At 44.1% G+C, this 24,464-nt stretch overlaps 1 protein-coding gene and 7 non-coding genes across 10 annotated transcripts; 5 read left to right on the top strand and 3 right to left on the bottom strand.

Moving 5' to 3' along the window:
* The first annotated feature begins 17 nt into the window (after window positions 1-17).
* On the top strand, window positions 18-90 carry trnam-cau (transfer RNA methionine (anticodon CAU)). The gene has a single exon. It is a non-coding gene; the product is annotated as a tRNA-Met (tRNA).
* A 131-nt stretch (window positions 91-221) lies between these two features.
* trnak-cuu (transfer RNA lysine (anticodon CUU)) lies at window positions 222-294 on the top strand. Its single transcript has one exon. It is a non-coding gene; the product is annotated as a tRNA-Lys (tRNA).
* A 124-nt stretch (window positions 295-418) lies between these two features.
* trnag-gcc (transfer RNA glycine (anticodon GCC)) lies at window positions 419-489 on the top strand. The gene has a single exon. It is a non-coding gene; the product is annotated as a tRNA-Gly (tRNA).
* Window positions 490-667: 178 nt separating this feature from the next.
* trnad-guc (transfer RNA aspartic acid (anticodon GUC)) lies at window positions 668-739 on the bottom strand. Its single transcript has one exon. It is a non-coding gene; the product is annotated as a tRNA-Asp (tRNA).
* Window positions 740-958: 219 nt separating this feature from the next.
* Window positions 959-1,029, bottom strand: trnag-gcc (transfer RNA glycine (anticodon GCC)). Its single transcript has one exon. It is a non-coding gene; the product is annotated as a tRNA-Gly (tRNA).
* Window positions 1,030-1,159: 130 nt separating this feature from the next.
* On the bottom strand, window positions 1,160-1,230 carry trnag-gcc (transfer RNA glycine (anticodon GCC)). The gene has a single exon. It is a non-coding gene; the product is annotated as a tRNA-Gly (tRNA).
* Window positions 1,231-1,339: 109 nt separating this feature from the next.
* Window positions 1,340-1,412, top strand: trnam-cau (transfer RNA methionine (anticodon CAU)). The gene has a single exon. It is a non-coding gene; the product is annotated as a tRNA-Met (tRNA).
* Window positions 1,413-4,100: 2,688 nt separating this feature from the next.
* Window positions 4,101-22,082, top strand: LOC115054975 (TSC22 domain family protein 1). Of its 3 annotated transcripts, none has more exons than XM_029520304.1 (3): window positions 4,101-6,890; window positions 18,618-18,669; window positions 20,260-22,082. In XM_029520304.1, exons 1-3 carry the CDS (start codon window positions 4,834-4,836, stop codon window positions 20,533-20,535), a joined length of 2,385 nt encoding a protein of 794 aa, XP_029376164.1. In that variant the 5' UTR covers window positions 4,101-4,833; the 3' UTR covers window positions 20,536-22,082. The 3 variants fall into 3 exon arrangements, with proteins under 3 accessions (XP_029376164.1, XP_029376183.1, XP_029376173.1); XM_029520323.1 differs by lacking the exon at window positions 4,101-6,890 and adding an exon at window positions 18,007-18,332 and having other exon boundaries at window positions 18,598-18,669; XM_029520313.1 differs by lacking the exon at window positions 4,101-6,890 and adding an exon at window positions 18,017-18,349.
* The last annotated feature ends 2,382 nt before the right edge of the window (window positions 22,083-24,464 follow it).

Genomic DNA, 24,464 nt, shown 5'->3' with positions numbered 1-24,464 from the left:
CAGAACAGCCGTGTGGAGCCTCGTTGGCGCAGTAGGCAGCGCGTCAGTCTCATAATCTGAAGGTCGTGAGTTCGAGCCTCACACGGGGCAGACCTTTTCTTTTTTTTTTTTTTTTTTTCGTAGATTTTTTTTCGACAGGGAGCTGTCAAGTGATTGAAAGCATGAGTTGACTATAGTTCTGAAGAACCATTTAAAAATCATGCTTTTTTAGCCATCCAAAGGCCCGGCTAGCTCAGTCGGTAGAGCATGAGACTCTTAATCTCAGGGTCGTGGGTTCGAGCCCCACGTTGGGCGCAGCTTTTTTTTTTTTTTTTTAATTGTTGTCTGATCTGGATCAATGCTGCGAAATTTCCGGTTTCGTCTACATAATTTTTGATTGTTTTTAAGAAGACTGCCCATTAACTTTTTTTGTACCCAAGCATTGGTGGTTCAGTGGTAGAATTCTCGCCTGCCACGCGGGAGGCCCGGGTTCGATTCCCGGCCAATGCAGGAGGTCTTTTTCACGTTTCCTTTTGTTTTTTTGTTTTTTTTAAACTCCACCATCAATAAACATAAATTGTGCTTTTATTTCACTTGTTAATACTTAATACTGACTTAATACTGACTTGTGACCGCCGTCACGCTCTATATAAAAAAAGAAAAAAAAAAAAAAGAAAAAGCATGTGTACTCCCCGTCGGGGAATCGAACCCCGGTCTCCCGCGTGACAGGCGGGGATACTCACCACTATACTAACGAGGAGATGTTTATGTTTTTCCACCTCCTTCCTTTATCAATAATGATACCTCATTTAAATTATGTTCAGATCTCTTCTCGTGAAGATAACAACTGTCCCGGTGCAAAGCAAGGACAAGCGAGTGTATTTTGCAACAGGCTGCAAGCATGAAAGAAAACAGAGTGCTTTAACTCATGGGGATAACATTATCAACACAAAAAAAAAAAAAAAAAAAAAAAGTGTGCTGCATTGGCCGGGAATCGAACCCGGGCCTCCCGCGTGGCAGGCGAGAATTCTACCACTGAACCACCAATGCTCACATGTTAACACTTTTGTGCACTCGAATGTGTGCAGACAAACACATGAACAGCGGTGACAGCGGTCACCCTCTGGCGTCACGTATTCGAATGAGTTAGTAAAACATGTTAAATATGAAAAAAGGAAGCTGCATTGGCCGGGAATCGAACCCGGGCCTCCCGCGTGGCAGGCGAGAATTCTACCACTGAACCACCAATGCTTGCGCAATCACCGTGTTCTCTACTATCTGAATGATTTAACACAGGAAATACAAACATCACTAGCTGTAATTTTTCCTTGTGTTATACATCTGCAGGCACATGGTTCAAGCCTCGTTGGCGCAGTAGGCAGCGCGTCAGTCTCATAATCTGAAGGTCGTGAGTTCGAGCCTCACACGGGGCAGAGATTTTGTTTTAAGTGTGGAGTGTGCCCAAGAATTGACTCAGACCAGATGTACTTAAATGTTGCCAGAATTACTTGCACTGCTTCTGACGAAGCAACTGGACTCATCTAGTATGAGCTTCCTCAGAAACACTGCAAGTTTAATTCTTCACTCTGTTTCACCTCTCAGCCAAAAGGCAGTTCTGAAGGTCAGTGTGGAAAACCCAGGAGTGTTGGGACAATTAAAAGTTATGCCATGATTGAGGACACCCACCTTGGCGATAAGTCGTTTAGGTCACATGTGCATCACCTGAGTGTCCACCCTTTACCCCAGTTCCAGGTGTGTGAGGGTTGAACCACTTGGGTTCCAAGACGCATGGCATCTTAAACTTTCTCAAAACAGTGGAGCAGTGTGGAATGTGAACGGTGCCTTTTGAAATGAGGCACAGAATTGACTGACCATTATGTACTTCAGGAATGTCGCCAGAGACGTCAGGGTGAATAATTACTTAAACTTGCAGCATTTCTGGCAAAGCACCTGGACTCATCTTGTATGAAGATGTTTCACCTCTCAGCCAAAAGGCAGTGCTGCGGGTCAGTGTGGGAAACCCAGGAGTGTTGGGGCAATTAAAAATTATGCCATGATTGAGGACACCCACCTTGGCTGATAAGTCGTTTAGGTCACATGTGAATCACCTGAGTGTCCACCCTTTACCCCAGTTCCAGGTGTGTGAGGGTTACACAATTGCACAAGAGCTGAACCACCGCCTATTGCAAATTGCATCTTAAACTTTCTCTGAACGGTGGAGCGGTGGACTAAGTGGCCATAGATGGCTTCTTTTCCTCCATCTGTCGTCTGTCCAGAACATGGACATTGGCGTCCTCAGGCCACAGATGACCGTCAAATAATGGTCAAGGACAAGTAGTGCACCCCAAGATTACAGTCTTTATTACAATAAGCAGCATGATTACAATAACCAACCTTCGGTTATCCTAACCTATTTACAATACAGACAATCTCTACAAAATGGCTGGGCGTAGCTGTAGTCAGGGAGAAGTTAAATGGGGACAGTATTTAGCATTACCACTACACACAATTAAGGGGGTGTGAAGTTGGGGTGCTAAACACCAGTCCCTCCACCATCAGGCACCAAGGGCTAACATGAAAGCATGAAAGAGCTAAAGAAGCTAACAGAAACTACCAAACATTGAAAGACAAAATAATTAAATAATTCAAAAATAGAATGTTTGGAGCAACAATGAACCTAACTAAATTAGCAAACAAAATAAACTAAACAGCAGTGACAATCGGTCTCTTCGGGATCTCAAATGCCCTACCTGGGATTCAACATGCAGCAGCAGACAGGTAGCCAAGGAACAGGACCTAAGGTATGCAAGACAGAGTCAGCAAACATGAATAAAACATACACGACACCTAAAATAAATCAAACCAACACCTTACCACAGCACGTGAGGGAATCCATCACGACAGAGACCAAAGGAGAAAGCAGCAGCAAATGGAAGACCTTCACCTTGCTGCCCTATTTATATGGACTGACTAATGAGTAGTGGGTGGAGCTGACTGCTGTCAAACCCTACGGTGGCCTTGGAGGGACACTCACAACAGGTCACAGGTGTGAGTGAGGAAATTGACTTGCATAAAGAGCATTTCCCTGGTGTTTTCTGGTGCAGAAATATTTATGGAAATAAAGATTTAATTGTGCACAGTGACTCCTGAGTTCACTATGACGTCCATTGTACCATGCTGTTTTTTTTTTTTTTTTTTTTTTTTTTTTTTTAATGTGAGCTTGTTAATATTCCTGTAACTATAGTGTTTGCTGAGTAGATAACTGGAAATCCACATGAATGCAGACCACCTCTGGTTATCAGATGCCAAGGCTGTCTTGGAGCAGTCTTGAAATTCAGGTTGAATGATTACAGAGAATTATAGGTGAGAAGTCAGATAATGTGCTTTCTGTGGTTTCATACTTGTGTAACATTTGGGTTACACAAGAGCTGAACCACCACCTATTGCACACTCCCACCCTGCAGGTACATGTGATGCTGATATGTTGGACGTTTGATGACAGGTGTCAAAACTCCTTCATGCTAATTTGCCTTCACTCTGGCAGCACATCAGTCATACCTGGTGTCCCGTAATAATACACTCAATGTGAGAATCTATTGCCAAAGGCAGGATGCTCGAAATCTGTAAAATCTCCGTGGAAGAATTTCTCATCATTTATACAGAGCTGCTCACCTCTGGCTTGGCAAAACAAGATGATCCGACAAGAGTGTAATGAATGTAAAAATGTTAAAACTTCTGAAATGTCAACCAAGTCATAGAAAAAGAAACAGCAAAATGAAAAAAAAAAAACCAAAACAACAATGTTTGACGCACCTTTAAAGATAGCTATTGAGAGGAGAGGCCTGTGCTGGCAGAATCTGGGTGAATTCTGTCAAATGGATATTATGACATTATTTTGAAGTGAGGAGTTCAATTTATTAAAAATATTAAACCAGTAACTGGTTAATATTGGGGGGAAACCGTGGTAGATAAAAACAAGTCATACCTGAATTCTTGCGTTACGTAAATTTCGATCTGACATGTGATAGTGAACGCAACACCGGGCTGGGGGAATGGGCAGAGACACGCATGCGCATTGGCTGTGTTTGCATTCCTCCTCCCTCCTCTGAGACTGACAGCCCGTTAGCCGCTGCTGCTCACCGGCAATGAGACAGCAAACACGGACTCCGTGAGGGCTCGGGATGGACATGGCGAGCAGTGTTCACCTCTGATTTAACGGATATAACCCAGACACCGCTGCCTGCTGACCAAGGACGAAGTTTATCCACCGCCACACTGATCTCGGTGTCCGGGGGAGCGAAAGGAGACTCGACGTCCGATAGAGGAATTGATGTGACGGCTGCTGTCCTGCGACATTCACCGGCCAAATAGGAAGCTCCTTTTTTGTCTTTAAAGGCCAACCGAGAGCACCCAAACTTGTGAAGGCCAGACCGACTGTGTTGTGCTTTGTGTTGAACACTATTGTCAGCAAAATAATCACAATCAGCAGTGAAACGGGACATCAGGACTAGCTAATCGCCTCTGGCGATCAACAGCTTTAAGCTAACCAACGACTAGCCAAATATCGCATTCTTTGTTTATTTTATTGCTCAAGTGAATACAGTGTTTCTATTCAGATATTTGATTTTGTAGCAAGAGAGAGAATCTGCTCACGAGCTGTTGTTTAGTCCAACTATAGCTCGTAACATTTCACTTGTTTTTCAAAGGACGTAAATTTTCTGACTTCTCACTTATGGCTTGTTAGTATCGCGGGATTGCAGCTGACCCAGCTAGCTAGCATCGGTGTTAGCTGGTAGGTAGCACAAGCAGACGTCTGCCACCTTCTTGGTCTTCATTGACTCTTTTACGACGAGGATGCACCACCAGGATTTTGCTGGAGACTCGCCTGGGACCGGGGGCAGGAAAGCGGCTTACCACTATAGGAGGGGCAGCAGCGGTGCGTCCGCCTCCTCCGCTGCCGGGGGAAGTGGAGGCAACCCGGTCGACGAAAATCCAAACCAGGCTGGATCCTCTTCTCCCGCAGTCCATCACCAGCCCCAGTCCCAGGTGGGTGGTGCCCAGGTTAAGAAGAAAAGTGGCTTCCAGATTACAAGTGTCACCTCAGCTCAGATCAATGTCAGCGGCAACAACAGTTTGGCAGATGACACTGAGAGTTATGATGACATGGATGAGTCGCACACTGAGGACCTCTCCTCCTCTGAGATGCTGGATGTTTCGATGCCCAAGGCCACAGACACAGGTGTGCCAGACAGAAGTTCCTCTGATGAGACACTGAACAGTCTCCATGGAGTCGATACACCAGGACTAGTGTCACCCAACGAGCCCCTTCACCCTCATTCCATCCCTCAGGGCTCTCAGCAGCACGCGTCAATGGTAAATGGGACCATGCATCATCATTATCAGCAACACAGCCAGCCCCACCATCATCATTCTGACAGCTTGAGTCGGAGTGAACCCCCATTACCTCCTCTTCCCGTTGCTCCCGTGGCTACCTCCAGCCCAGTTATAGTTTCTAAGGCTGGGCCCAGCCAGTTCCCAATGCTTCCAGTTTTGGAAAGCACTAAAACTCAAGGTGGGACAGCCCAAGCACATTCTATTGTCGGTGAGACAGCCAGTGATCCACATCTGCAAGCCAGTGTGAGTTCTTCGAATGTGTCAGCTGTCACTGCTGCTGCAGCTCCTCCTCCTGGGCCTGTGGGTTTTGACAACACTAGTGTGAGTGGGCAAGTAGCATCTGTTGGAGGAGGAATAGTCCTGTCTCCCGCTGCCCACAGCATTCAAAACCAACAAACCCAAACACAGACGGGCTCTCGCTTTCGGGTGGTCAAGCTAGACACCAACTCTGAGCCTTTCCGCAAGGGAAGATGGACATGTACAGAGTATTATGAAAAGGAGATATCCCATCCAGTTACATCTGAGACGCCTAAAGGCACAGAGTTGGCTGCAGAGAGTGAGACAGGTAATGCTGGGATTAGTCTGGCTATACCTTCTGTACAGCCACCTCACACTCTGCAGCCCTATCCGCCACCAAGCCAGGATTTCACAAGTCCACAAGCCATGCAGAGCCCGCCACAGGGACTGGCTCAGAACGCTCCTCTGACCTATGTTTCACCCCCGGGAGTTGTTGGCGCTCACATGCAGACTCCACTGGCTTCTGTCACTCAAACTTCTGCAACACCACAGGTCAGTGTAAATCCACCTCTGGCTGTCATACCCCAGCAGTTGCCCTATGCTGTAGATCCCCACCAGGCTCAAGCCCAAGGAGGTTACCCTGCACAACAGCTCCAAGCAGGCGTCATGACACAAGGAAGTGTCCGTCAGCCAGACTTCATCCAGCCCACAGCCCCGTTCCAGACTCAGGTCCAGCCTCCGCTTCCACACGTTGCAACGGGAGTCTCCATAACACAGCCACCAGCCAGCGTTACTCAGCAGCTTCCCCATCAAGGTCAGGTTGTAACAGCGGCCCCAGCAACCTTTTCTGCAGGACAGCCACAGACCCACCCATCACAACCCCAACCCCAACAGCAACCTCAGCCACAGTCCCAAGTCCAGCCTCCCTCTACTACCACAGTCCCAGGAGCATCCACCCATGGGACCCCCTACATGCCTCTGACTGCACTACAAGCTGACCTCCAGCCCCTCCTCACCCCAGGCATGACCCTCACTCAGGTTCCTGGTGGTGGGAGCTCCACAAAAACATCCCAGCTTGAGGACGCCCAGAAGCTTTTGTTCCAGCACCAAGGCCTGCTGGGGCTGCCCAGATTAGGCGTGGCAGCAGGTGGACAGGGGGCCGTGGAGGCTGGTGGTACTGCTGGGACACTTGCCCACATGGGGATGTCAGCTGAGGCAAGTGCTTTCATGGCAGCTGCTGCGGGCCTCAGGACTCAGCATGTTGAAGGAGAGGAAGACAGGTGAGGATAGGCAGCCAGTGCTGCCATATAAACTTTATTTTTCAGGTGACACTTTCTCAAACAATTAAGATCTGGATTGCTTCATATGCTGTAAATAAGACAGCAAAGTGTGGCTTTCCATGTAAAAGTATACTGCACTTGGTTTTCTGTCATTTGGATCTTGTGTCATTAAGTCCAATGTCACATTTCCTTGACCCCCATCATGAAATCACTCTGTTCAGCCTGGAGAAAACACAGAGAAAAACAATGTACTGGAAATTGCCATTGCAAAATATTAGTGGTTGAAATAGAAGCAGTGGCGCTGCTGAGTCATTGATGGAGCTAGTGACTCAGCAGATCCACTGCCCTGGTTGACTCCCCACCATCACAAATGCACCTCTATTAGCTCTGGTCTCTTTCTGACAGTAAGGCGACATCTTGCCCATCCCCTTCTCCCCTTAGGTTAGCTTTTTTATTAGACAGTGACTCTGTCGATGTGTTCCACCTCAGGGGAACTGAATGGTTTATGTTAATGTGCAATTAGTCAACCCCATGTTTATGTTAGTTCTGCTGCTCAAAAGTGACAACAGTTGCAGCTATTAATAAAACAAGGTTGCTCTAAATAGAATCCATGTCCTGAAAAAAATAACTCTCATCTGTCCATTTGAAGATGAAGTGTTTGATGTCCAGTCTTTACTGGAGAGGGGCCTGATCTGTGTTGCGTAAATGAAATAAACTGGCTGGAGAGAAATGGAGCAGTGTTGTGGCAGCACTCAAGTATTCCCACTCTGCTGTTCTGTGTTCCGGTTAAACGGGACACTCGTGTTGTAAGTAAAACAATAATGTCTGCAGGGCATCCAGAGGGAGTTTACTGACTCTGGTCAGCCTCACCCACGAAATCAAAAGTAAACTTGGATATTGTGGTTTTATTTAGCTGTGAGCAGCATGTACAGACTGATCCAGATGATATATGAATGCACGCAAATTCAATTATTTATCAGCACAGCATTAACTATGTCTGTAAAATCAGCTGTTCAGGTTGTGTGCGAGTTCAAGAAGCAGAGAGACGGAGGGTGTAATAACAGTTCAATGTTGACATAGTTTTGGTTATACTCAGCTGCAAACAGAGCCAGGCTGTACTTTATGTGGAGGCTTTTGTCAGTAATTTGTGGCATCCCTTCAAGACTGTGTGTGTTTGTGTGTGTTTTTCTGTGAGTGCGTTTCTGTGTCCATGTCTGGCCCGTTTTCTTCTCATGAATCAGCCACTGTCCTGCAGCCACAGATAGGCCTGGTGTGTTTGTCTGCTTCGTTAATAGCCGTGGTTATGTCATGCTGTTATAAAGTTCTCTGTCACTGCTTCCTTTCTTGTTTGTATTCTCATTTTTACACCCTCTTTCTCTCTCAGGTGAACTGTCCAAACTCTTCTACCCTTTTTTTTTTCTCATGCCGCTGTCTAGTCTTCTCTGTCTGCTCTTAAAATTTGTCCTCTCCCTGCACATACAGTGCATACAATCAGGTAAACATAGTCAGCACCACTGAATAAGCTGTCTTTTAACTGGGAAAGTCGCTGCAGAAGATACTCTGTTTTAACATGATGGAAAGCAGAAAACTGAGCAACTGACAAAGGAGAATCTTGTTGATTTTGTCTTCGTGGTGTGACTTGAATCATTAATTCATTAAAACAGTCACTCTAAATCAGTATTAACTAGCTGTCAGGACAATGAACGTGCTTAATCTAACATGGTTGTGTGGATGACATTTTAATTTAAGGGTGTGTCTGAGTTCTGTTTTTTTCTTCCCACCTGCATGCTGTCAGTTTCTGTTGGTGTCAGAAAAACAGTGAGATTAATTTCTGCTTTCATTCGGTCCTCGTGCTTCCCTGGATGAAATTTCAGCCTGTGGGTAACTGGTAATATAATTTGAATTGGGTAGCTGCCAGTATCTGCCCAGTGTGTGTGTCTTTACTCTCAGGAGGATAGGAGGATAATCTGACTTGCATTCAGGACAAATATTTCTGTATGTTAAATACAGGCTCATAATATATTTTTAATTTAACAGAATAAATTTTGTGCTTCAGTTCCCATTAATGTTAGAAAACGTCCCACAGGCAATACACATTTCATTGCAAAAAAACATGACAAATATACACAAGCTGTCACGATTGATTTTGTGCATTTTGATGTGTATGACCTCATCCTGCAATTTCCCAGTCTGGGATAAATAAAGTATCTATCTATCTATCTATCTATCTATCTATCTATCCTGTACAGCCATAAAGTTTGATACAACCTAGTGATTATTTGTCCATAAAGCCCGCTCGACAGCTTTATGTAAAATCACACTATTTTTACATTTGAATTTTTATTTCCTCGCATTTTACAACTTCTTCTTAAGGAAGTAAACACATTCTGCAGCAGGTGAGGCAATGCGAGTTCAAACATAACTTTATTTTGCAGTTTAAGTAATGACCTTCTGCCAAAGACGCCTCTTTATCAATAAAGGGGTCTTCCTTTAAACTGTTGTTAGCTTTGACTTTGTTTTTCCTTTGGCAATGACTTTTTAAACTAGAGTTTTCTTTCTGTTGATTCCCACATTGACTCTTCGTTGGACTTGATAATGCTGTCTGCTAATTCTGTCTTCTTCCTCGTTCTCTATTTTAACTGGAAAGTTAATAAATTAGGTCCCATTCAAAGATTATACCTCACTGAACTGTTTCTGGTTTTGTGTGTAAGTATGAAACTGAAAGTTTTAACTGTGGCTGGAGGCTCTTTGATCTTTATTATCTTTGAGTGAGAATAAGCTGCCTGATGAGCCCTGTGGAAATACTGGCTTTGACAAATGTCCCAGTGTTTCGAAAGCTGCTGTCAGGACAAATGAACTGAGAACATGTCAGGTTCTGAGGCAAAGAAGGGTTGTCAGTAAATTGATGCAAAGATTGCAGTCATGGTGTCCAATCATATACTTTTAAAAAATGTATCAATGAGTCATCCAAAGATAAAAATGTTAGATGTGCTACTGCGTGCTTGAAACGAACTCAGATGACTGAACCTTGGACTATGTCGGCTTTTCTTTTTAAAATTAGAACTGTGCATATTCAGTGTTATGGGTCTCCATCTAGGTTGCAGACCAACAACACTGCATCCACCTCTGATATCCTGTCTGAGCAATATATAATATTCAGTTATCATTGGTTTATATGTCTGAGCTCATCGTTTGAACCAACACCATAGAAACTGAGTAGAAGCTTCAGTGCACACAGTAGATGTCTTTTATGGTGTTGTTATTCCTGTCTGGATCAGTTGGAAGCAGCATTGTGAACAAATTCTTCTTCTGTTTTCTGGGTTTGCCTCCTCTGTGTGTCAGCAGCGGTTAATCACACCTAAAGACTGTTTAGTCATGTGTCTGTTAATGAGACATGACACCAGCTTATGCTTCAGGAGAGACATTACATTCTCTGTCCTTCTCCCCTGTCTGGTTGTTGGACTGCTATCCCACCACAAGGTGGCAGCTTCGGTCCATAAATCCTCCCTGGCAGCTCCACAGTTTTTTATATGACCTTGTCATGCCCTGAGAATCACTGGCCTAAAACGTGCCTCTCAGCTAAGTGGGGATATACTTCCTGCACGCAATAAATGAGCCACAAAAAAATGAATCATTTTGGATATTCTCTGTAAATCCGCTCATGGCGGATGTGTGCTCACTGTCAGTGGTGGGCATATGATGCCTCATCTGTGTAGCTGCTGGCTGCAGATGGAGAAGTCCAGTGGAGCCTTTTGATATCATATATCCTTTGTCAGTGTTTATAACACAGCAGGTGAGCTTATTTTAGGAACGAACTGATTCACTCCTCCCATGGACCATCTTATATGAGTATGTCTGAATGACTAACAAATGAGTCAGATGGTGAAACAGAAAAGCTTTTTCTTGACATGTCCTTCATATTTGTGGCATTAGTAGATAATTCATTTTAAGAGATCACATGGTGTTTGGTCTTTTGGTCTTCTATTTTTAAATGAGAAATGATCAATCTCTCGACTACGTGCAAAACCCAGCTCACAAGTGGAAATGTGCTCTATCCGTAATTCATCTTAAAGCTGGAGCTGTTATTTTCTTTCTAAATTATTCTGCTTAATTTTGTTAATAACTTTGGCTGTCAAGTGTAGATTTAAAACATGTTTTCATTCATGGATACAAGCCAATAGTTGATTAATTAATCAGGATATTGACTAAATTGAATTGGCAGGTCTTATCTTTGAATCATGCTGGTATCATGCACATCTTTCTGACCAGGCACCATATTTTTGGTTGGTCATTGTTGTCAGTTTGGCTGTGTTTGCAATTTGTGTGAAGATCTTAATGCAGCCAGATCAGCTCATCATCTGGCTCTGACAGATTCAGTTGCAGGCAGCATGGGTTTGAGGTTTCTAGTGCCAAGAAGACATGTGTCACGTTTGCCCGCCTTGTGCCTTTCTGCAGGGCTGTGGATTTCTGAAGGGAGTCACCGGCCTGAGGGTGTGCGTGTGTGTGTGTGTGTGTTTGTGCCTGTCTGTCTGTCTATCATGTCTGCCTGCTTGGGGTGTGTTTGAGATCATCCCTCAGGGTGGTTTATAGTGCTGTGAAGTGGATTATGTATACAGGACAGAAAGCTTTAATGGCACAGAGCTTTATTTTTCTTTTGTGGCTTTTGAAAAAAATGAGGAAGGTTGAAATGTGAGTTCCTAACTGGATGTGCCTCCAATAACTCTTTGACATATGCAAATTTATTGTCTCTGTCATTTGTCTCTCATTTGTATTTCTCATCATTTTGCCCTCCAGCTTTTCTCAATCATGTGTTTCCACCTGCAATTCACATACCAGGAAAGTCATATCAGTGTTCAGTGCTAAAACTCCAGCTGAGAGAATAGACTGTTATTCACAATTGAAATGTTCTTTATGAAATTTCTATCCTGTATGGTTAAGTTACATATCTCATCATTGTCAGCAATATTTTGTGCTTTTAAATGTACAAAGTATCTGCAGGCTTTGAAAGGAACGTGAATTAATTTCCATTGGTTCTTAGAAGATACTAAAAATCCCGTCACCTGGTAACTTTCCACAAATCATCAAATTAGATCTGTTTATTTATCAGTCTTCTGAGCGTAATTTTCTGCACAGTAACATGAGTACTCTCCCCAGCTGTGACCTTTGTCAAGAGAAATGATAATTCTGTGTAAAGCCTGGTCTGATTGTTTAGTGTAAGAGCCTCGGCCCCTCCAATTGAGAGAACACACTCGGATCACCACGTGAAGTCTGAATCCTGCAGAGAGTCTTGAGTAAAGCTTTTCAACCACTGCTGAGATGATTCTCACTGCTGCAGCACTGATGGTTAGCCTTCTGTGTTTACATCCACAGAGCTTTTTACCGTAGGGAAGTGACTGTGTTTGGTTTCTGTGCTGCTGTTCAAAATGTTAACGCTAAAGTGTCCTGTTTTTTTTTTTTTTTTTGTCTGTCTGCCCTGAAAGGGAAACAGTTTTGAAAGCGAATGCCTCAGCCATTAGAAAAAGACAGCACGTCTTTACTGTCCCTGATATAGTAGAGATGTTGTGTTTCAGTTTCCTGTCCTCGTTCTTTCATTGCCCACATAGTACAGAGATTGGTTATGTAAGGCATTGCGTGCATGGCAGAGAGCAATTCTCTTACGCTCCAAAGAATTGCTGCCTTGAAGCTGTTCTGCCATGGGAGCTGTTTGAGCTTTGGGGCGTTCCTGCTCCCGGTTTTGTCTGTATTTGGACAAAGATCAAGGCAGATTATCCTCCTTTACATACAAGTGGCGGGCCAAATTCGATTGCTACCTTGGTACGCTTCACTCACGGACGAATTATACCTTAAACAGAAGAATGATTTCATGTTGCACTTCCAGATTTAATTATATAATTTAACAAAACTTGTCCTTAGATGCTTTCCAGAAAAGATATTTCCTTCGTTTAAGAGTAGTTCTGTTAGAGTGAGTGTACGTGTGGTTGATTTTTCTGTAGGCTTTGATGTATAAATGTCAGCTTTAAAAGCCTCCCAAACCGGATTTTGCCAGTCAGCATACATCATACATAAAGAGCGTCACACATACACATGCACAGACACACAAGTGCAATCTGCTGCACTGTACAGGCGCACACAAGCTCACGCTTCCCAACTGCTTGATGGATGTGAGTAGGAAGATCTATTTTCTATTTGGTGTTGAAATAAGCCAATGCCTTCCAGTTGTGTGCCTTTCATGAACTGTGTTCCCGATCACATCCCTAATTGCTGTGGCCTGGAGCCCTTTCATATTTTGCTATGGGTTGAAGGGTAACAAGGTTGAATTTTTGTCAAGACCTCACACAGCAGCCCGAGAGAGCCTGGCTCTGCTCTCACTCCAACGACACAATAAAATGCTCTCTTGCTCTCAGATAGATGCTTTTGTGAGAGAGAATGTGGATGACAGGAGGTATCAGGGCAAGAGGAGGAGGGATGGAGACCATCACATTAAAGCAAGTCCACCAGACGGTATTTAGGTTGCTGTTAGCACGATTGATTTTCCGCTTGTCTTGGAAGTAAGATATTATGTCCTCTTCTTGTTTTGGGTTTTCCTAATTTTGGTTTCTTATCTCCTTTCGTTTGGTGTCGAACAGGATTTAGCATGCCTTAAATGTCGTCCATCTGAGCTAACAGAGTTAAGATTTAAAAATGGGTGCCTTTTTTTTTTTCAAATATAGTTCACTTCTTGTTTGCAATGAAACTTTATATTTCTAACTATGTGACCAATGTAAGCACTATCTGGTGCTTATTTTTCCCTTAATCCACATCTTTTGCTTCCACACTGTGGTTAATCATTCACCCTTATGTAAGCTCCACAGGGTGTGGTTAAGATGAACAGTGCCACTTTTTTTTCCTGTTCAGATGTGCTCTGTTTATAGAGTGGGACAGGACAGAGAAGAAAAGAATGAATGTCTGATGTGCACAGTTGAAAGTGTTTTGCAGGGGTTGAGGCTCCGGTACTCCATGTTGTATTGTTATGTTAAAATGAGCTGTGTCTGTTATTTGTTTTATCATCACTTAGGTAAATTCAAGAGCTCATTCCCCAACCAATGAAGATTAATAGGTTGGTGGAACATCAACAAAGTAGCCTGGCCAATTGGATTTTGATGAGTCTTTCAAGACTCGTAGCATTTTTTTTGTGTGTCTTTTCCAACTTATTCAAAGTAGACAAAGAGTTGTGTGAGTATACATTAACCTTTAAGTAGGGGTTGGGCAATATTTGGGTCAGCCAACTGTACATCTGAGCTATCTGTGATGTTATGACGTCAAGGGCTCTTGCCATTGGCAGAGCTGAGTTGTCTGCGCCGTCAGTGATTGGCTGGAAAAAAACTGTCTCCACATCAGCGAACGCTTGATATCAGACCAGTATTGAGCCTTTTGTTCTGAGAGAGCATGCGTACACTGACCCCAAACCTGAAAGTACACAATGTACCGATATAAAGCATGAAGTTTTGGTGTTATCGGATGAGAAGCATTTTGTTGCACGAACGTAAGAAAAACTATTTGAACTAATCAGTCATGGTGCTTCTGAATGTCTGCTCAATCTTAAAATGACAGCAGCGGTTTTCTTTATGTGCTGGACGATCCAACTTCGGCGGGTCAGGCTGCCAGTTGTTCTGTGGATTAGTGACACATACAGTTGAGGGTAGAAAAGAAGATGTGGCATTAACCTAATGAGGTGAATAATTTCACTGCACATGCTGAGCTGAATCCCACCAATAAACTCCCTTAAACACGCCCCTTGCCACCATTTTGAGCGCTCCCCAAAAGTGCACGCCATCTTCAGCCAGAGTGGCCTCTCCTCTTTGTTCTCTAGGACTCCTGTGCTCAACAACTAATGCCGTTTCTCTCCCCACGATCAGGATCCAGGGTCAGCTCTTGGAAGTTCTGTTACTTTTCTCAGCATCACCTCTTTGATCCGCCGTCTAGCTCACCATCTTGTTTTGATTGTCTTTGTTCAGGGTGCAGGCTGTGCGCGCTCTTGTGTGGGAACTAGCATGGTAGTACATGTGAGGTGTGCTCCACTGAACACCCATACTGTGACTGTGTGCGTCCAGTGTGCATTCAGTAATGTGGACTGACAGCACAACTAAAAACATACTGGGCTTAACATACACATGCTCCTTGAGGGAACATTTTCGCCGTGTGAGAAAATGTGACATGTAGGAGGTGGATGCTTGCTATTTAAGCATAAGTGCAAATGCTCTCACTCTTGACTGTAAGCTCATACAAGGAGCTGTGAAGTAGGGCATCACTCCTGCATCCACCACCATCACAGAGGATGTGGTAGGAAACAAAAAGACAAGATGTAAAGGATGTAAAGGCTGCAGGCTGAAGGGAGAAGCTTATTGGTGGCTGTCAGCAAGCAAACAGGGTGAGTGGTCAAAAGTAGCTAATCCTATTGGATGGATCACCTTAATCTTTACTGACAGTTTACATAATAACAGAAGAGGAGGTGGCATGACTCCTTATGCAGTGACGTCACGGCCCATCCTCCTATCTCCCACCGCCATACACCCAATCATATGAGCCTGTGTATGTGATTCAGGCTTAGCAAGTGGGCTATAGGGAAGACTTAACATAGAAATGCGCGCTCCCGCTGTACACACACACTTCAACTCCCATCCTACACACAGCCCTGTCCTGGTCGACTACTGTTGGTTAGGCTTCCCTATGTGAACCTCTCACAGCTGAGGGGAGCAGGGGATCGGGGCCAAAGGGCTCGGGTCGGGAGGACGGGAGGTGTGGATGTGGTAGTGGTGGTGGTTATTTTTGGGTGGTGGGTGAGGGTGCCTGGTGTCTGGTTGTGTGTTTCTGGCGTGAGAGCATCAATGAGAGAGAAGGGGCTTGCTGGGTCAGGACGAGCACAGGGCAGGGACACCATGGCCCTAAAGCTGCTCTTCTGGGAGCTGGAGAAGCATCTGACGAGGTAACGATGACTGTAGTGTTGTCATGTTGTCAGGGGGTCACGTAAGAGCAGTGGTGCTGCTACTGCTGCAGCCCGGGGGGCTAAACAAGGGCTTGTGTCTGTCTAATTGTTGTTGGTGGTGTCCTGGTGTTGGGCTGGCTAAATCCTTTCTGGGCAATGTTTTCAGTTTGCATAAAAAAAAAAAAAAAAACACAGCTCGGGCCTTCGGTTGGAAAGCATTTTCAAAATCCACCAGGACATAAGCTCGACCTGCAGAGAGAGTCATCAGGCCACATGACCTTGGGACATACACACTCCTGCTCAGCTGCCCAGAAGCCCAGAAGGACACAGTGTTCTTCCTTCTGCACATGCATGTTGCTGAGTGTGAAAACGAGACAGTGCTTGGTTTTGCTGTTGATACACTCTTGCATGGTTCTGGCCAAATTAAGTCAAAACAAGACTATCATAACCTTTCTTTCAGTTTTGCATTTCTCTCTAATTCTGATAGCCAGATACGCTTCATGTTCCAGTTCCTCTTTTGATTCAGTCAACGCACATATTTGCTTCCCTTTACTCAGGTATCAGGTCACTGATGGAAACCACACGAAAACAATAAGATCCCACCAGCAAAAACACATTTTCCTAGAGCTGTTTTACGTTTATTTTGCCCCCAGCACCCAGTTGTATCTTTTCTTGCAGTGTTTGATTGCAGTATTTATTTCTTTCAAACATTATTTGCAGCGTATAGATAGTTTCAACAAGATTGCATACCGATGGATGATCCTCATCTTTTGGAGTTAAATCAGTAGAAGCAAAGGAACTGGAAAATAATGTTTATGGCAACAAATGTTGTTTTCCAGTTCTCTAAAATAACTCAATCCTCCCAAATGTTTCCATGACTTAACAGTTAAAGGCACTCATTTATGGACTCTAAACATGCACTTTGAAGTACCAATCAGTGAATGCTCGAGCCAGAAACAGATATAACACAGCTAAGGTGCTTAAAGCTTTTAGACTCCTGCTGAAAACGTATCTCCTTGTCCAGTCAGTGTGAGTGAATGTGTGAATGAGCAGCAGTCAGATGTCATTTAGCTTATACTGATTAAATTAAACTGGTATCTTTGAATCTCTTTATTTTGACCACGCCTGATTTATTCTAAATCAACTTCCTCTTCCTAGTTTGCTTTTCAAACTGTTGTTCTCAATAGTGACCACATAAGCCCACACCAACATCTCCCACACATCACTGAACAGTCATTTACTCACAGTGATGAACTCAAGTGACATACTGATCTCATCAGCTGCTCAAATAATCAACACCCAAGGATTCAATCAAAAGGAATTGAAAATGCCCCAGTTAGTTGTCGTTGTCAAGGCTTTTTGTTGCCCGTGCTTGATTATACCATCAATACCATTGAATTCTGATATTACATTATGGCCTGCAACTAGCTATTGCTTTTAGGATCCATTAATCAACCGATGATGTGATCTTGATGATTGTAATCTCTTGACTCTGACCAAATGTTCGGGTTGATTAAATATTCAGGTTCAACAATCTTAAGAAAGCTTAAGAAATCTCACTTCCCAGGAGAAAAGCTAAGCAGTGAAGCACAAAGTGGTTCCATTTTAGTCCACCCGATCTGAAGAGGACAAAGAAAAGTCAGTTTCTATGATTCTGCCATCTGACCCCTTCCCTTTATTGACACTCCTTGGACTTCCGGGTGTTTTGTTTTGTTTCGTATTGTTTTTTGCCCCGGTGACAGCTGGACAGTGCTGGAGTCAGCGTGTAGTCTCCTTTACCTCAGGGTTGGCCCCTGGATTGGATAGATGGTGACTCAAATTACATAGAGCTTGCCTTTGAGAGTGTGGGAACCGTTTTAATATACCAATAGGTGGAGACATTGTTTCCCCTTGCAGAGCAAAGTTTCCATCATCCAGATGTGAGCTGTTATCCCAGTTCATGACATTTTGGTGAAATTTTGATGTTTATCTTTGTTGTATTGAAGTCCCCTCTCGTCCTTCAGTGCTGTTTTTAGGCGCTGTCTTTTATAGTGCAGATAGAGAGCCGCGCTCGATGAGCGCCCCTCTTATCCAATCAGCGGCGCCGCAGCGGCAGCGTCGCTCATAAATTATGCTAATGAGCTGCCCTCTCCGCCAATCGGGAGGCCGCTGGCGCCGCTCGGCTCCGTCCATTATCCGGAGAGGGAGCAGCGCCGAGCGGAGCCGCAGCTCGCCGCCCTTCAGTCTTTGTGTGCGGCTGCGAGCGCTGCGGGCTCCCGGAGAGCCGACCCCCACAGCCCTGCCGTCAATAATGTGCTATTTTTCTACTTTTGTACCGCCGGACGCCCGCTTTGTCCCGCCGGTCATGGCTTTTTAACGGAGGGGGGGGGGCTATCATGAACTCCCAGTGTTACACGGTGGCGATGGACCTCGGCGTTTGTCAACTGAGGAATTTCTCCATATCGTTTCTGTCTTCGGTGCTGGGGAAGGACAGCGCATCAGTCCGGCTCGACAATAGGTAAATGTCGGCCAGGAGGGAGACAGTCAAAACCTGCCACCTCCACCTCGAGTCCCATCATGATTTATCTTTAATTTTTATTATTACGGGTATTTGTTTTTTTTTTTCCTTTTAGGCTCGCCCCCCCCCCCCCCCCCCCCCCCCCCCCCTGCCAAAACAAATCCCGATCGCTGTCTGTTTGTCCTTGATGGAGACATTTTCAGCATCTCTCTGCAGTATCCAGCTGATATTACATGTTAACCCACCAGCTTCCCTCCTTGTCTTTCAGCTCCTCTGGTGCAAGCGTGGTGGCCATTGACAACAAGATTGAACAAGCAATGGTAAGCTGCCGTTTTTTTTAGTCATCACATCAGGCTCCCTGTGTGTGTAAATATATTTTACATGTATGTGCAGGCACTGCTGTTACATAACCAAAGCACCAGTGTGGACGGCTCCAGCTATTTCACCCCCTTCTCCTTTACTACACTATTCAGTTATATTTACACGATAATGTGTGTGAGGTTTTTTTTTGTTTTTTTTTCTCTGTTAATGAAAAGGGTAATAAAAAATGCCCCCCAGCAATGAACGAATACGCAAATGAATCAACAGCACCTATTTCCTCGGGTAATTTTTATTTGAAGTTAATGTGCAGATGAAAAGAAGGAAGCATAAAAAAATATGCACCTGCTGGTATGTGAAATTGGAGGCGACAGGAGCTTCCTGCTTTTTAACAAATTGGACAGATGACCTTCTGCTTGTTGGCAACTCGATGTGGGCCAGGCTAAGGTTCACACGCTACCCCCCCACCACCACCACCACAAAATCCCTCTGTGCCTCCCCCCTCTTTCTCTCTCAAACACATCCACAGTCCCTTGCCCCCTCTCTCCCCCGCCTTATCCCGTGTTGCTAGGCAAGCAGCAGCCTCGACTTGGCTCAGTATAAATAACTTGTCCAGTGATTGGCTCCTCCCACCCCGGCGCAGGAACATTTTGTTCCCTGGGCAGGGAGGAGTGAGGGAGGAGGGGCGGGCCCACAGCAGAGGGGATGCTCCGATTATTAAACTCAAATCCCTCTTCAGCAGCAGGCTGGCACAACACATTGCACAAGATGCATCATGGGAGTGCACCACAAAGCAGTTTCACTCCAGCATCTTTTTTTCTTTCTAACACGTCATTCTGAGCAATCCAATTTGTGTCTCCTCTTTCACGCTGACAGCTGACATGTGCCGCGCAAGACTCAAGTGATTTATGATGCTAATTTGGCCTTTGGACTCTCCTGTAACAGCATGTTTCTGTTTTCACTTTTTCCTCCAGCTATTTTTACGCTTGTCGTCTCTTCCATTGCAAGATTTATAAACTCAGAAAATGCAAATATAGATTAGCAAAACTGCATTCAAGAGAAAATGTGGAGTTTTTGCATCTGCAACCAAAAAAATATTTTTATTGTGAAATTTGCCTTTTACACTCTCGAAGAACAAACAGACATTTCAAATATTGAGATATTTCTAATGCTTGTGATGCATTCAGTTCAACAAAAATCAATGAATCTGTTTCATAAAATTGATCAATTCAGTCATTTTTGAACCTAACGAATGAGAAGATTATTTCAGGATTGCTTTCAAATGTCTTCTTTACCTCAAATCTTCAAATATTCAGCAAATCTCCGAATTAGAGATTAGCAGATTTCCTTTAAAATTGAGACATAATGAATATTTTCATATTATAATTAACGCAAGGCAAATTTTTTAGATAATAAATAATTTTATTTTGAGTGTGGTTTACCTTTAAGAAAAAAGTGACGTGTCCGAAGGTTCAGTTTTATACAGGAATGTAGTTTGGATAACAGCTTTCTTGCCTCGTGTGAGGAACATGGATGAAGTGATGTGATGATAAATTTAGTTCTCCTTCTCTCCTCTCTCCCTCCATCCTCAGGACCTGGTGAAGAGTCACCTGATGTACGCCGTGCGTGAGGAGGTGGAGGTGTTGAAGGAGCAGATCAAAGAGCTGATAGAGCGCAACACTCAGCTCGAGCAGGAGAACAACCTGCTCAAGACCCTGGCCAGCCCCGAGCAGATGGCCCAGTTCCAGGCGCAGGTCCAGACCGGTGGCTCCCCCACCAGCACCACCCAGCCTCCGGTCCCGGTCCCGAACCCGGTCCCTGCTGGGTCCACGCAAGTCCTCCCTGCAACACAGAACTCGTCTGCGTAACACAGAAGCTGCACACTGGAGAGTCTTCTAAAGATGAGCGACAGCAGGGGTGGATGGAGGAAGAGGATGAGGAGGAGGAAGGAGTCTTGCCATACTGTGAAGTACCGAGCATCAAGACCCGACTACGCCACCGTCTCAAGGACACTTTGACTTAACTGGAGGCTGAAACAACTTCCCTTTGTTGCACATTTTATTTAATTGAAAGACTTTGGAGTTGCACTGGCGCGTGTCCGCTTTGTTTCCTACTTTTATTACCTGCTTCAGACAATCGTTGTCGTCATACTGGTTGTCGTGGTGATGAAAAGGAGAAGAACGGCACTGACAGGAAGTGACGGCCAACGCCATGGCTGAAAGGGGAACTAGTCCAGGGCTCGGTCACTCGGGGCAGTGAACTGCACACTCTGGACAGTGCCGTTGAATCCCTCGCAGAGTGAGCTGTGGAATGTGTGCCATTGTCTTACCCCCCATCTCCACCTCAACTCATCGCTGGCCACGCACACTGCTTTTTATTCAGCATCTGCTTCTTCCTCTTGCTTTTTTGTCCCCCCCCCCATTTGCACTTTTTTCCCAAATGATGCCGACAGTGGACGAAGTTCAGAAAGATTCACTCGACCCATCTGGAATGGGTGCCAAAAAAATATCTAGCAGACTTCACTGGGTCTTGATCCTTACAGTATCTGAAGACAAGACTTTCTGGATTGAGGTGGGGTCATTTTAAAAGGAGATATATATGTATATATATATATCTATATACATATATATAGATATATATATATATATATATATTATAACTTCTCTCATTGTTCACTTTGCGAGCTCTGTGTCCTTTGAGGTTCATGTCCCCGTCCCACCCTAAGGGCACCCCCCTCCTTGTTGGATGGAGCATCAAAGATTTATGCAGGGAAATAATGTTTTTTAGGGAGGGCTGGGAAAGGATCAGGATTTGGTTTTGTCTGTTTATGTTATTGCGCTTATTGATGTAATAAATGTCTGTAAAAATAAATAATGGAAAAGTGTTTAAGTAAGACAAGACTGTTTCTCGGTGGTGAACTTTGTACATAGATGAATTTCCAATGAAACGCCAAGTGCCTGGTTTCTAACCATAGATACATATATAGAAGCTTTTTTAAGTTGTTTTATTGATATTTGTGTATATATATATCTATGGTTCTGCCAGGTTTTGAACTACCTGTGATACTCAGGGTGGGACCACATGAGGATTATTTACCTCCACACTAAGATGCTGTCTCTCCTGCAGTGACACATGGCCTCGTACTGTACGTGAACTCTCCTCTGCCGCCGCTTAAAGCTCACTCACTCAAATGATCTGGACTGTCTTGCCATTTGGGGATGTGTTTAGTTGTTTTTTTGTGTGTGTGTGTGTGTTCTGTTTTGTTTTTTTTTTTTTAATGAATTACTTTTTCTTTTTGTCTTTTTGTACAGCCAAGTGTTTTGAGTTGCTCATAATGCAACTGGAGCTCTGAACATAATACTAAAACACTTGGCCAAAAAAAAAAAAAAAAAAAAAAGGAAATGCCTAGAAGAAATATGTCGATGTTTGTGCATGTTCCTCGGCCCATCACAAATGTGACGTTAAAATTGCACTAGACAGTTGCACCTCAAATAAAAACGAAAAGCAAAAAGTTGACTGTTGGGTTTTCTTTCTGCATAATTGGATTCGATTCACTTCATCTGGACAAAAAAAATTGACATTCTTTCTCAAATGTAACCAGATTTCTGTCATGCCTTTGTATTTGTCGTTCCAGAAATCCTCAAAAACAGCAGGTTTCTTTTGATAAAAATAAACTTTCACTCTGCTCCACATTTCAGCCTCCTACTGGCCCAGACTTCCCAGTTCAAGCATGAACGGCTTCCTCTTCTGAATCTCATTGTAAACGCAGGCAGCCCTCATCTATATGTGGGCCTGTCATTGGTCACAGATGACCGAGCCCCCTGCCCCCTCTCCCCCCTCGGTGTCAGACCCCTATTTGCCCCACCCACCAGCTCCCTCACGTGGATCTGCATGCAGTAAAGGAGGGCGCACAAGCGGGAACATGCAGAGATTTCGCCAACTGTCTGAGCTTCAAACTGGTGTTGGTGAGTTTTATGTATAAAACAACCAATTTAAAAATATGTATTTGTTGAAGATGGCTCATAATTCATGATATGCTCATATATATGAGCAAAGCACATGGGATCGTTTAAACGTCATTTTATATTGCATGTATATTTAATCCAATCTGCATTCCTAAACATAGAAGAATACATCTTTAAAGTCCCGTTTCTGATGGGATTATGTTCAACTCTTTTTTCCATATCATAGGACATAAATGCTACACTGTCGGCTACATCTATAGAAGCCCTTAGATTTTTTTAATTTATGACAGTAAAGCTGATAAATCCAGCTATGGAAACAGTGTTTATATGTGTTGTGTAACACAACAATATGCAGGTTTATTTGGTGAATTAAAACCAAAATAGATCATACAATAAAAGAAAAGAGGAGAAATATGTACTGAAGCCTCCAAATTGAGCGTAAAGTTCAATCGTAGAAGAAAGATGCATTTCAGTGAAAAAGTCAACAAAAAGTAGAAGTTAGCAATGATGATGTACATGCAGCCTTATATGTGATCCACTCTATTACTAATTACCAAATACAACCCACTTGTGAATGTGTGTTGTGGCAGAAGGTTCTGGGAAATTTCCAGGTAGTCGGACTTTGTGCTAAAAATGGACCCAATCCAAACTCAATCAGGAAACTTGAGGCTCATCCGAGATAATAGTTCGGTACGTTTCATTTCAAGGCCAGATTTTGACCTGAAGGTAAAGCAGCTCAGTATGTCTGTGATATTTTTAGTCATGTTTTCTAGGTTTTCGAGGCTCTTCCTGTTTTTGGCAGCAGAGTCGAGTTTCTTTCAAGTTCAGCCACTCGAGTGAAGCTTCTACAGCCGCTCACCGTAGTTGTTTTAGCCTAATGTGATTTTCATCCATTTAAATGCGTACTCAGAAAATACAAACAAAATCTGTGGGGAAAATCGAATTAAGCGTGATCTGAAGTATATGTGTCTTCATTTAAAGGGCCCCTCTCAGGCCAGTCTGATCCAGATCCTGACCTCAGACCTGCTGGCTGTCTGAGTGGATCAGACGCCGCACCGAGACTCATCTCTTCCTCTTGTGTCCAGATGGCACTTTCGCAAATCCCATTTCATTGACAATAGGTGTTTTCTTAAACCTTGCCGCTGCGAGTGCAGGATGTTCTCGGAGGCTGAGTTAATCACACGTGGATTAACTTTATCTATTTGTACCACTGGCGATGTTTGAAGGCACAAATATAGATCCCGCTATTTACAATGCGTGCTCTCAATGGCATGAGAGGGCATATTAAGGTTGTTACCTACTGTACCTCCACACACTTTGTAAGAAAGTCAGCCTTTTTTAAAAGTGATTTCCTGTTTAAAAAAGCGTTTAAAGCAATATACAAAACACACTGTTCCCAGACACAGAGAAGTTTTTGCCCCAAAGTCGACCCTGAAAAAATCCTCTTTACACCCCCTGAAGTGGACGTCCATCTGTGCTGTTGTTGTAGTCGTATTGGTGAGAAAGCAGGTGGCCTGCTGCTTAAACCCTGAACCTCCAGACTGTTGGGAAGTGGGAAGGAACCCCCCCCCCATCTATCCAGGCAGATTAACTAGTCCAGTGTCCTGGCGTCAGAAATAAACCATGTTTGTGCGCATTCGGACAGAAACCTGTTAACAAAGCTCTCCCAGGTGGGTCGTGTGTTCTGTTGGTGTTCTGTCCAAATGATAAACCCACACTGACATACAGGTGGACTCACTATCAGCCGAATCTGAAGTCTATTTGCACACAAAATACGGACCAACGGCGCGTCATTTGATGTGCCGTGTGACGCCAATAAGAAATAACCCCCG

This window comes from Echeneis naucrates, chromosome 2, assembly GCF_900963305.1.
Source record: "Echeneis naucrates chromosome 2, fEcheNa1.1, whole genome shotgun sequence".
Classification (NCBI taxonomy): domain Eukaryota; kingdom Metazoa; phylum Chordata; class Actinopteri; order Carangiformes; family Echeneidae; genus Echeneis; species Echeneis naucrates.
Note: the sequence above shows the minus strand (reverse complement) of the source record. Positions and strands in the feature narration are given on the sequence as shown.

Coding starts and splice junctions, on each gene's coding strand:
- LOC115054975 (XM_029520304.1), top strand. CDS start 4,834: ATGCACCACCAGGATTTTGCTGGAGACTCGCCTGGGACCGGGGGCAGG. Junction 6,891..18,617: donor GTTGAAGGAGAGGAAGACAG/GTGAGGATAGGC, acceptor CTTGTCTTTCAG/CTCCTCTGGTGCAAGCGTGG. Junction 18,670..20,259: donor ACAAGATTGAACAAGCAATG/GTAAGCTGCCGT, acceptor CTCCATCCTCAG/GACCTGGTGAAGAGTCACCT.